This window comes from Oncorhynchus kisutch, linkage group LG30 (assembly GCF_002021735.2).
Source record: "Oncorhynchus kisutch isolate 150728-3 linkage group LG30, Okis_V2, whole genome shotgun sequence".
Taxonomy (NCBI): Eukaryota; Metazoa; Chordata; class Actinopteri; order Salmoniformes; family Salmonidae; genus Oncorhynchus; species Oncorhynchus kisutch.
The window spans coordinates 5,122,820-5,136,390 of record NC_034203.2 but is presented as its reverse complement, the minus strand read 5'-3'; the positions used below and the strand labels follow the sequence as shown (position 1 = coordinate 5,136,390).

The following is a 13,571-nucleotide window of genomic DNA, read 5'->3' as shown; positions in this document are numbered from 1 at the left end:
CTGTTTCCATGGATCATCCTTGAGATGTTTGTACAACTTGTTTGGAGTCCACCTGTGGTAAATTCAATTGATTGGACATGATTTAGAAAGGCACACACCTTTCTATATAAGGTCCCACAGTTGACAGCGCATGTCAGAGCAAAAACCAAGCCATGAGGTCGAAGGAATTGTCCGTAGAGCTCCGAGACAGGATTGTGTCGAGGCACAGATCTGGGGAAGGGTACCAGAATAGGGTACCATCATGCTGTGGGAATGTTTTTAGGCGGCAGGGACTGGGAGACTAGTCATGATCGAGGGAAAGACGAACAGAGCATAGTACAGAGAGATCCTTGATGAAAACCTCCTCAGGAACTTAGACTGGGGTGAAGGTTCACCTTCCAATGGGACAACGCAGGAGTGGCTTTGGGACAAGTCTCTGAATGTTCCTGAGTGGCCCAGCCAGAGCCCGGACTTGAACACGATCGAACATTTCTGGAGACACCTGAAAATAGTTGTGCAACGATGTTCCCCATCCAACTTGATGGAGCTTGAGAAGATCTGCAGAGAAGATTGGGAGAAACTCTCCAAATGCAGGTGTGCCAAGCTTGTAGTGTCATACCCAAGAAGACTCCAGGCTGTAATGGCTGCCAAAACTGCTTCAACAAGGTACTGAGTAAAGGGTCTGAAAATATTATGTGACTTGTTAAGCAGCATTTTACTCCTGACCTTATTTAGGCTTGCCATAAAGGGGTTGAATACTTATTGTCTCAAGATCTTTCAGCTTTTTATTTTTGTATTAATTTGTAAACATTTCTAAAAACATAATTCCACATTGGCATTATCTCAGTTTAATCACATAGAAATTCAGGCCGAAACAAAAAAAAATGTGGAAAAAGTCTAGAGGTGCGAATACTTTTGGATTTTGAGATCTATCTATTCTTTTGGATGTTATATTGATCATTAAAAACAAAGTCTGCTGTTAAAATGGAAACTTTTTAAAACAAATATAATGGGTCCCTATATTTTATGTCATTGATGTTTCCGACTTCAAAATCACTCATTACAAAGATCTACAAGGACCTTCAGCATTCCCCCCAGTGGCAAACCGTTATCGGGGGAGGGTCTATATTAAAGAAAAGTATTGGCTAATCCCACCATACATTTGAGGATTTCATTGATAATTTGGTGTGTCTAAATACAAAGTTTGATGTTACTCAATTTATATGAAGGGAAATTACATTGTGAGTGAAAAGATTAATCATCACTTAAGCTAAATATTTTTCAAGGGTTAATGACCTTCTGTGGCCTCAATTTAAGAAAATCCTCAATAAAAAAAATTGATGTTACTACTCCTACTTTTGGCGCAATGTTATCATAATGGTAAATACTCAAGTCATTAAGCTGCCATATTAGGTGATTTTCCAAAATGCCATTCCCAAATGCCACCGCAAATAAAGAACGATATAATATCCATAATGTCTATATACATTTCATAGACTTAGGGTACCAGTTATATGTGAAGAAAATATTTTGGTCTGTTGAATATGAAAGGGACAGCATACTTAGCTCCAGGACCCAAACGTTATTAATGAATCCCTTGTTTTGAGTGAACATGTTTTTTTTTTTCATGTGTTGTGTCACCTCTGCTTGCAGATCACGTCCAGAATGAAGGGAATTATGGCCAGGCACTGGACAAGTTTGGTAGCAACTTCATCAGCAGGGACAACCCCGATCTAGGAACCGCCTTTGTCAAGTTCTCCAGCCTCGTCAAGGAGCTGTCCGCACTTCTGAAGAACCTGGTGAGATTTTTTAAGGGGATTTAATAAACAGATAGTGATCATGGCTCTGTATTAAACTGTTGCCGTGAGTTCGTTTTGGACTTGTGAAAAGATCCCTGGTGGCATGTATTGTTGGGTGTGTATGGGAGTCTGAGCTGAATGTTAATTGATTATGCAGACAATATGACATTTTTAATTTTATAATAAAAACTAGAAGATAAGTAGTTAATCTCTCATCAACCCTCAACCATGAAAGTCTGGTATGCATGTTTATGTTATTTCTGTATGTGCAGTTAAGAGCAAGGCATGCTTCTCTGTTTTGAGCCAGCTGTAGCTTTGCTCGGTTTTTCTGTGCTGTACTAGACCATATTACCGGACAGTAATCAAGATGGGACCAAAGCCTCAACTAGTACAGTTTGTTTTGTGTGTTTTTTAAATTGGATTTATTTCACCTTTATTTAACCAGGTAGGCTAGTTGAGAACAAGTTGTCATTTGCAACTGCGACCTGGCCAAGATAAAGCAAAGCAGTGTGACACAGACAACAACACAGAGTAACACATGGAGTAAACAATAAACAAGCCAATAACACAATAAACAAATCAATGACACAGTAGAAAAAAGAGTCTATATACAGTGTGTGCAAAAGGCAATGAGGAGGTAGGCAATAATAGGCCATAGGAGTGAATAGTTACAATTTAGCAGATTAACACTGGAGTGATAAATGAGCAGATGATGATGTGCAAGTAGAGATACTGGTGTGCAAAAGAGCAGAAAAGTAAATGAAATAAAAACAGTATGGGGATGAGGTAGATTGGGTGGGCTATTTACAGATGGACTATGTACAGCTGCAGCGATCGGTTAGCTGCTCAGATAGTTGATGTTTAAAGTTGGTGAGGGAAATACAAGTCTCCAACTTCAGCGATTTTTGCAATTCGTTCCAGTCACTGGCAGCAGAGAACTGGAAGGAAAGGCGGCCAAATGAGGTGTTGGCTTTGTTTTGTGTGTCAAAAAACGCAGAACATATTTTTATTACAGACACCCCTTCCAATCTTCACAACAACTTTGTCAATATGACTTGACCATGATAATTGACCATCCAATGTTATACTGTACCTAGGAGCTTAGCTTCCTCGACTTGCTGAATGCTCACACCCTTTATGTACAACTCCAGTTGAGGTTTAGGTCTTAGAGAATATTTTGAAACACGGACAATGCTTCTCGTTTTAGATGTATTTAAGGCCAGTTTATTATTAATCACCCATTCTGATACTCTAAATCCTTATTTTAAATTTCAGTGAGCTCTCTGGATTTGGTTACTGACATGTGTGGAATCATCTGCATACATAGTCATTCTAGCTTTTTAAGACCAGTGGCAAATCAATTGTAAAAATAGAGATGAGTAAAGGCCCAAGAACTGCCCTGTGAGTGACATCGCACTGTACAGTGGGAAGAAAAAGTATGTGAACCCTTTAGAATTACCTAGATTTCTGCATAAATTGGTCATAACATTTGATCTGTTTTTCATCATTGCCTTATGTGAACCATGCCTCTAACAAAAGAGATTTCAGAAAACCTAAAATGAAGAATTGTTGACTTGCATAAAGCTGTAAAAGGTTACAAAAGTATCTCTAAAAGCCTTGATCAGTCCACGGTAAGACAAATAGACAAACACAGTCTGCTTAAACTACTAACAGACACATAATTATCATTTTTCATCTCTTTATTGATCACACCAGTGCAGGTTGGGAAAAGTATGGGAACCCTTGGATTGAATAATAACAGGTTGACCCTTCTTTGGCACACGAGTGTTTACAGCATCGATTGCACTTTATAAACCCATCGAAATTCATGATACTATGATGAACCTGCTTACAAGATGCAGCCATCGCCAAGAGTGTGACTATCGCACCAAAGGTTTCAGCTACAATCTCCTCCTACGCACGTCACGCTCTACTGAGTCGCCTTTTGTTTCATCTTTTGTTTCATCTTTTGTTTCATCAACAAATAGCAGGCCAAACTATCCCTCTCAGCACTGCCTGGACTGCGCAAAAATGCAAATGCTTTCCGTTTGAGTTATATTAGGTTTTATTTTCATCTTCTCCGTTTTGAGCAAGCTGTAGTTTTGCTTGGTTTTTCTGTGCTGTACTAGACCATATTACCGGACAGTAATCAAGATGGGACCAAACAAATGTTTTCGGTAGTTGCGGATCAGACCTTTCAGTTCTACAATATTCTTGATATGTCTGGTGTGAACTGCTCTCTTGAGGTTATGCCACAGAATCTCAATCGGGTTGAGGTCAGGACTGACTGGCCAACTCCAGAAGGCGTATTTTCTTCTGTTCAAGCCATTCTGTTGTTGATTTTCATCTAATGGGTTTGTGTCCTGTTGCATCACCTAACTTTTGTTGAGCTTCAATTGGCGGACAGATTCCCTACATTCTCCTGCAAAGTGTATTGAATAACTTGGGAATTAATTTTTCCATCGGTGATAGCAGGCTGTACAGGCACTGAGGCAGCAAAGCAGCCGCAAACCATGATGCTCCCTCCACTATAGTTTACAGGTGGGATGAGGTTTTGATGTTGATGTGCTGGGCCTTATTTTCTCCACATATAATGTTGCGTGTTCCTTCCAAACAACATCTGTCCACACAATATTTTTTTACAAATTACCTGCCACTGGCATTCAATAAAACCTGTGTGTCCATGTATGCTGATGATTCAACCATATACGCATCAGCAACCACAGCTAAATATGTCACTGAAACCCTTTAACAAAGAGTTGCTGTCTGTTTTGGAATGGGTGGCCAGTAATAAACTGGCCCTCAACATCTCTAAAACTAATAGCATTGTATTTGGTACAAATCATTCCCTAAATTCTAGACCTCAGTTTAATCTGGTAATGAATGGTGTGGTTGTTGAACAAGTTGAGGAGACTCAATTACTTAGTGTTACCTTAGATTGTAAATTGTCATGGTCAAAGCATATAGATTCAATGGTTGTAAATATTGGGAGAGGTCTGTCTGTAATAAAGAGATACTCTGCTTTTTTATCACCCCACTCCAGAAAGTCCTGCAGGCTCGAGTTTTATCTTAACTTGATTATTGTCCAGTCATGTGGTCAATTCTCCAAGGAAAGATCAAGTTAATCTGCAGCTGGCCCAGAACAGATTTGAGGAAAGACTGGCTGAGTCACTTCTTTTCATATGAAACAAGGTGTTGGAAATTCCTAATTGTTTGCATAGTCAACTTACACACATCACTGACACACACACTTACCCCACCAGACACGCCACCAGGGATTTTCACAGTCCCCATGTCCAGAACAAATTCAAGGGAACGTTATTAGACAGAGCCATGACTGCATGGAACTCCCTTCCATCTTATATACTGCAAGTGAACAGCAAACCTAGTTTCAAAAAACAAATAAAGCAACACCTCAAGGCACAACGCCTCTCCCCCATGCGACCTACTAGTATGTGTAACTGATAGATGCACATATATACACTACACTATGTTTTTAAATGTACAGTACCAGTCAAAAGTTTGGACACCACTCATTCAAGGGTTTTTCTTTATTTTTGCTATTTTCTACATTGTAGAATAGTAGTGAAGACATCAACACTAAGAAATAGCAGATATGGAATCATGTAGTAACCAAAAAAGTGTTAAACAAATCAAAATATATTTTATATTTGAGATTCTTCAAAGTAGCCACCCGTTGCCTTGATGACTGTCTTGAAGGAGATCCCACATATGCTGAGCATTTTATGGCTGCTTTTCCTTCACTCTGCGGTCCAACACATCCCAAACCATCTCAATTGGGTTGAGGTTGGGTGGTTGTGGAGGCCAGGTCATCTGATGCAGCACTCCATCACTCTCTTTCTTGGTCAAATAGCCCTTACACAGCCTGGAGATGTGTTTGGGTCATTGTCCTGTTGAAAAACAAATGATAGTCGACTAAGCGTAAACCAGATGTGATGGCATATCGCTGCAGAATGCTGTGGTAGCCATGCTGGTTAAGTTTGCCTTAAATTCAAAATAAATCACAGACAGTGTCTCCAGCAAAGCATCCCCACACCATCTCCTCAATGCTTCACGGTGGGAACCACATGTGGAAATCATCCGTTCACCTACTCTGCGTCTCACAAAGACGTGGCGGTTGGAACCAAAAATCTCTCATTTGGACTCATCAGACCAAAGGACAGATTTCGACCGGTTTAATGTCCATCGCTCCTGTTTCTTGGCCCAAGCAAGTCTCTTCTTATTATCGGTGCTCTTTAGTAGTGGTTTCTTTGCAGCAATTCAACCATGAAGGCCTGATTCACGTTGTCTCCTCTGAACAGTTGATGTTGAGATGTGTATGTTACTTGAAACCTGTGAAGCATTTATTTGGGCTGGAAACTCTAATGAACTTATCCTCTGCAGCAGATAACTCTGGGTCTTCCCTTCCTGTGGCAGTCCTCATGAGAGCCAGTTTCATCATAGCTCTTGATGGTTTTTGCGACTGCACTTGAAGAAACGTTCAAAGTTCATGAATTTTTCCAGATTGACTGACCTTTGCTTGAAGTAATAATGGACCTTCGTTTATCTTTGCTTTTTTTCAGCTGGTCTTTTACCAAATAGGGTCATCTTCTGTGTCTGTTACTTGAACTCTGTGAAGCATTTATTTGGTCTGCAATGTGAGGTGCAGTTAACTCTAATGAACTTATCCACTGCAGCCGAGGTAACCTTGGGTCTTCCTGTCCTGTGGCGGTCCTCATAAGAGCCAGTTTCTTCATCATCCCTTGATGTTTTTTGCGACTTGATTAAACGTTCAAAGTTCTTGAAATTTTCCGGATTGACTGACCTTCATGTCTTAAAGTAATGACAGACTTTTGTTTCTCTTTGCTTATTTGAGCTGTTCTTGCCATAATATGGACTTGGTCTTTTATCAAATAGGGCTATCTTCTGTATACCAACCCTACCTCGTCACAACAAAACTGATTGGCTCAAACACATGATAAAGGAAAGGAATTCCACAAATTAAGGTTCACCTGCTAATTGAAATGCATTCCAAGTGACTACATCATGGAGCTGGTTGAGAGAATGCCAAGAGTGTGCAAAGCTGTCATTAAGGTAAAGTGTGGCTACTTTGAAGAATCTCTAATATAAAATATATTTTGTTGAACACTTTTTTTGGTAATGACATGATTCCATATATGTTATTTCATAGTTTTGATGTCTTCACGTCCAAAGTTTTGACTGGTACTATCTATATATATATATATATATATATATATGAGTTCCTCTGTCCAGTGTCTGTTCTTTTGCCCATCTAAATTCTTTCTCTTTTTGGCCAGTCTGAGATATGGCTTTTTCTTTGCAACTTTCCTAGAAGGCCAGCATCCCGGAGTCCCCTCTTCACTGTTGACGTTGAGACTGGTGTTTTGCGGGTACTATTTAATGAAGCTGCCAGTTGAGGACTTGTGAGGCATCTGTTTCTCAAACTATACACTCTAATGTAACTCTATTGTCCTTGTTAAGGGAATTTTTATCAATAATGACTAATTATGTATACATTTCAATCAGGACTGACTAATCAGAATACTATTATGTTACTGTATATGTATGAATTTTCTTTCTTAATCCTAGTACTAAATATAATCAAAAATTAGAACAATGACTGTCTGTTCCTTGGTAGAAATGAATGAACTATATCTTCACACTGGCTAGAATGCTTATCTACACAAGAAGACCTTGGCTCGGCCATAAATTATATTAAATTGATAGGGAGACGATGTGGGAAGGCTTGAGATACTGCCTTTGTACCAGGGTGGGAGAAGAGACGGGTTGGTGCTGGAACTAATGGCGTCATTTTCAGTTTATAACCTGTGGTAAACTGTATCGTGTTCAGTACTCTCGTGAATAAACTCTGCTTGACTTTAAGACTGGGCTCTGTCCATTAATATAAAATAAGGGTCTTACAAATCCTTATGAATTGACAGTGTGTTTAATTTTAATTGGGTATTAAAACATAGAGCAATTTAATTCCTGCAACAGTCCTCTTGCTCAGTTGTGCACCGGGGCCTCTCACTTCTCGTTCTATTCTGGTTAGATTCAGTTTGCGCTGTTTTGTGAAGGGAGTAGAACACAGCATTGTACAATATCTTCAGTTTCTTGGCAATTTCTCGCATGGAAAAGCCTTCATTTCTCAGAACAAGAACAGACTGCCGAGTTTCAAAAGAAAGTACTTTTGTTTCTGGCCGTTTTGAGCCTGTAATCGAACCCACAAATGCTGAGGCTCCAGATACTCAACTAGTCTAAAGAAGGCCCGTTTTATTGCTTATTTTAATCAGAACAACAGTTTTCAGCTATGCTAACATAATTGCAAAAGGGTTTTCTAATGATCAATTTAACATTATTAAATTGGATTAGCTAACACAATCTACAATCCAATGAAAATAACACCTAATATAACTCAAACGGAAAGCATTTGCATTTTTGCGCAGTCCAGGCAGTGCTGAGAGGGATGCTGACTGCTACGCCATGTAGCAGTCAGACGTCTTTCTCCTGTCGTGTTCCTTGTATATATCGTTTCACCTCTTTTTCATCGCATATCCTTCAAAATATTTTGCTAAACCTCAACATCTAAATACTCTCCTGCAACCTGCCTCACCCAATGTGGCGTGGATCTGCTTTTTTTCCCTGAAGTATTTATATTTACTTCGGATCTGGAATTCCTCAACTGAAGCTAGCCAGCTAACTGCCAGCTATCAGTCAGCAAACCATTGCAAGCGGTCATCAGCTAACCTTCAGCTCGGAAAGCTCTCGTCAGTTCGAACAACGTGACTCTAACCAGAGCATAACAGACCTGTTGTTTTTATCCCCGGATTCCTACCGCAAACTGAACATTTTCATCTGGATTTTCACAACTAGCTAACCGCAATCCCGGATGACTACTCCTGGCTAGCGTTTCCATCCCAGAGCAAGCAGAAATTAGCTTGAAGCTAGCCCGGGAGGGGCTCCTGTGCTACCACCGAAGTATACTCCTGGGCTACAATATCCGGACCCCTTCTACAGCCGGTATGGGGCCTGGAACCCCACAGATCCCCTAAGACTGGAATACCGACATAATCTGCCCGAGGACTCCCAACAGGCCCCTCAGGCGCGACGCCCGCTGAAGGCCCATTATGCTAACCAGCTAGGCCTGAGCTAGGCATGACTGGTCTATCGACGTCACCGCACGAAGAGGCAAAAACAGACTTACCCCCATCGCGACGTCCCCCAAAGGCTAACTTTCTAGCCCCTGCTATCTGCTTGCTTGCTATCCCGGTCGGCTAACTGCTACCTTGCCTGTCCGGTCTGCTAACTGCTAGCCCTTGCTAATTGCTTGCTTGCTAACCCGGTCTGCTAACTGCTCGCCCCTGCTAACTGTTTGCTAACCCGGCCTACTAACTGCTAGCTTGCCCCGGTCTACTAACTGCTAGCTTCCGGCCCCGGCCTGCTAACTGCTAGCTTACCTGCACGGTCTGTAACTGCTAGCCCTTGCTAACTGCTTGCTTGCTAACCTGGCCTGCTAACTACTAGCTTGCCCCGGTCTACTAGCTGCTAGCTTGTTTAGCCCCGGCCTACTAACTGTTAGCTTGTTGGCATCGGCCTGCTAACTGTCCCCAGCCAGCCCAACCACTTACTGGACACATGTTCACTTGGCTACGCATGCCTCTCTCTAATATCAATATGCCTTGTCCATTACTGTCCAGGTTAGTGATTACAGTCTTATTTCACTGTCGAGCATCTAGCCCTGCTCAATATGCCTTAACCAACCATGTTGTTCCACCTCCTACATATGCGATGACATCACCTGGTTTAAACATCTCTAGAGACTATATCTCTCTCTTCATTACTCAATGCCTAGGTTTACATCCAATGTACTCACATCCTACCTTACCTTTGTCTGTACACTATGCCTTTAATCTATGCTATCGTGCCCAGAAACGTGCTCCTTTTACTCTCTGTTCCGAACGTGCTAGACGGCCAGTTCGTATAGCATTTAGCCGTACCCTTATCCTACTTCTCCTCTGTTCTTCTGGTGATGTAGAGGTTAATCCAGGTCCTTCAGTGCCTAGCTCCACTCCCACTCCCCAGGTGCTCTCATTTGTTGACTTCTGTAACCGTAAAAGCCTTGGTTTCATGCCTACTAGAAGCCTACTCCCTAAGTTTGTTTTACTCACTGCTTTAGTACACTCTGTTAACCCAGATGTCTTAGCCGTGTCTGAATCCTGGCTTAGGAAAACCACCAAAAACCTTGACATTTCCATTCCTAGCTATAACATTTTCCGCCAAGATAGAACTGCCCCCTTTGGCAGTTCTATCTTGGCGGAAAATGTTATAGCTAGGAATGGAAATGTCAAGGTTTTTGGTGGTTGCAGTGTTGCAATCTACTGCAGAGATAGTAATACAGAACTCTGCAGGCTATCTAAGTCTGTACCCAAACAATTTGAGCTTCTACTTCTAAAAATTCACCTTTCCAGAAACAAGTTTCTCACTGTTGCCACTTGCTATAGACCTCACTCTGCCCCCAGCTGTGCCCTCGATACCATATGTGAATTGATCGCCCCCCATCTATCTTCTGAGCTCGTGCTACTAGGTGACCTAAACTGGGACATGCTTAACACCCCGGCCAACCTACAAACTAAGCTTGATGCCCTCAATCTCACACAAATTATCAATGAACCTACCAGGTACAACCCCAAATCAGTAAACACGGGCACCCTCATAGATGTCATCCTAACTAACTCACCCTCCAAATACACCTCTGCTGTTTTCAATCAAGATCTCAGCGATCACTGCCTCATTGCCTGCATCCGTAATGGGTGTGCAACCAAACTACCACCCCTCATCATTGTCAAACGCTCCCTGAAACATTTCTGCGAGCAGGCCTTTCTAATCGACCTGGCCGGGGTATCCTGGAATGACATTGACCTCATTCCGTTAGTAGATGATGCCTGGCTATTCTTTAAAAGTGCTTTCCTCACCATCTTAAATAAGCATGCCCCTCTCAAAAAATTTAGAACTGGGAATAGATATAGTCCTTGGTTCACTCCAGACCTGTCTGCCCTTGACCAGCACAAAAACATCCTGTGGCGTTCTGCATTGGCATCGAATAGACCCCGTGATATGCAACTTTTCAGGGAAGTTAGGAACAAATATACACAGGCAGTTAGAAAAGCTAAGGCAAGCTTTTTCAAGCAGAAATGTGCATCCTGTAGTACTAACTCAAAAACGTTCTGGGACACTGTAAAGTCCATGGAGAATAAGAGCACCTCCTCCCAGCTGCCCACTGCTCTGAGGCTAGGAAACACTCACCACCGATAAATCCCCTACAATTGAGAATTTCAACAAGCATTTCTCTACGGCTGGCCAGGCTTTCATCTTGGCTACCCCTACCCCGGTCAACTGCCCGGTACCCTCCACAGCAACCTGCCAAAGCCCCCACCATTTCTCCTTTACCCAAATCCAGATAGCTGATGTTCTGAAAGAGCTGCAAATCTGGACCCCTACAAATCAGCCGGGCTAGACAATCTGGACCCTCTCTTTCTACAAATATCTGCCGAAATTTTTGCAACCCCTATTACTAGCCTGTTTAACCTCTCTTTCGTATCGTCTGAGATTCCCAAAGATTGGAAAGCTGCCGCGGTCATCCCCCTCTTCAAAAGGGGAGACACTCTAGACCCAAACTGTTACAGACCTATATCTATCCTACCCTGTCTTTCTAAGGTCTTCGAAAGCCAAGTTAACAAACAGATTACTGACCATTTTGAATCCCACTGTACCTTCTCCGCTATGCAATCTGCTTTCAGAGCTGGTCATGGGTGCACCTCAGCCACGCTCAAGGTTCTTAACGACATCATAACCGCCATCGATAAGAGACAATACTGTGCAGCCGTATTCATCGACCTGGCCAAGGGTTTCGACTCTGTCAATCACAACATTCTTACTGGCAGACTCGATAGCCTTGGTTTCTCAAATGATTGCCTCACCTGGTTTACCAACTACTTCTCTGAGAGTTCAGTGTGTCAAATCAGAGAGAATGTTGTCCGGTCCTCTGACAGTCTCTATGGGTGTGCCACAGGGTTAAATTCTCAGGCCGACTCTTTTCTGTATACATCAATGATGTTGCTCTTTGCTGCTGGTGATTCTCTGATCCACCTCTAGGCAGACGACACCATTCTGTATACTTCTGGCTCCTCCTTGGACACTGTGTTAACTAACCTCCAGACGAGCTTCAATGCCATACAACTCTCCTTCCGTGGCCTCCAACTGCTCTTAAACGCAAGTAAAACTAAATGCATGCTATTCAATCGATCACTGCCCGCACCTGCCCGCCTCACTACTCTGGATGGCTCTGGTTAGACTGTAAACTCTCCTTCCAGACTCACATTAAGCATCTCCAATCCAAAATTAAATCTAGAATCGGCTTCCTATATCGCAACATTGTCATTGAAACAGAAAGTCCATAAGGTTACCTTTGAGAATAGCTAAAAAGCGAATGAGCATGTCTCAGCTTAGAATGACAGGGGGAATAACATGAAAATAAACACTTTTGAAAACAGCTGGAAAAACCTTGACAGACTGTCTCTCCGAAAATCCATTTGGGGGAATATCGGAAAAAAATAGACAGACAGACACAGACACAGACACAGACACAGACAGACACCTACCTACCTACGTAATAAAAAAAAAACACACCCTGTTAAGAACTCTTATTTATTTAAATATTTTTTTATATATATTGACTTTCAATGTTAGCAAGTTTTACACTTCACTCATGCTGCCAAACATACCCTCGTAAAACTGACCATCCTACCGATCCTCGACTTCGGTGATGTCATCTATAAAATGGCCTCCAACACTCTACTCAACAAACTGGATGCAGTCTATCACAGTGCCATCCGTTTTGTCACCAAAGCCCCATACACTACCCACCATTGCAACCTGTACGCTCTCGTTGGTTGGCCCTCGCTTCATACTCGTTGCCAAATCCACTGGCTACAGGTTATCTACAAGTCTCTGCTAGGTAAAGCCCCGCCTTATCTCAGCTCACTGGTCACCATAGCAGCACCCACTCGTAGCACGCTCTCCAGCAGATATATCTCACTGGTCACACCCAAAGCCAATTCCTCCATTGGTCGTTTTTCTTCCAGTTCTCTGCTGCCCATGACTGGAACGAATTGCAAAAATCTCTGAAGTTGGAGACTCACATCTCCCTCACTAGCATTAAGCACCAGCTGTCAGAGCAGCTTACAGATCACTGCACATGTACATAGATGGGCTGTTTACAGATAGGCTATCTATCTATCTACCTCATCCCCATACTGGTATTTATTTATTTATTTATTTTGCTCCTTTGCACCCCAGTATCTCTACCTGCACATTCATCTTCTGCCAATCTACAATTCCAGTGTTTAATTGCAATATTGTAATTACTTTGCTTTACTTTATTTCCTTAACTTACCTCATTTGCACTCACTGTATATAAACTTTTTGTTTTCTTTTGTTCTACTGTATTATTGACTGTATGTTTTGTTTATTCCATGTGTAACTCTGTTGTATGTGTCGAATTGCTACGCTTTATCTTGGCCAGGTCGCAGTTGCAAATGAGAACTTTTTCTCAACTAGCCTACCTGGTTAAATAAAGGTGAAATTAAAAAATAAACACTGTGCCATTGGAACACAGGAGTGATGGTTGCTGATAATGGGCCTCTGTACGCCTATGTATATATTCCATGAAAAATCTGCCGTTTCCAGCTAGAATAGTCATTTACAACATTAACA

General features: G+C 41.9%; 1 protein-coding gene across 4 annotated transcripts in view; it reads left to right on the top strand.

Annotated features, from left to right (window-relative positions):
- The window catches only part of LOC109875090 (arf-GAP with SH3 domain, ANK repeat and PH domain-containing protein 1), a 185,652-nt gene that overhangs the window by 74,207 nt on the left and 97,874 nt on the right, over positions 1-13,571 (top strand). For all 4 annotated transcript variants that reach the window (XM_031810256.1, XM_031810255.1, XM_031810254.1 and 1 more), the window contains exon 3: positions 1,633-1,778. In XM_031810256.1, the coding sequence (XP_031666116.1) occupies positions 1,633-1,778 (146 nt within the window). The remainder of the gene's footprint in view (positions 1-1,632; positions 1,779-13,571) is intronic.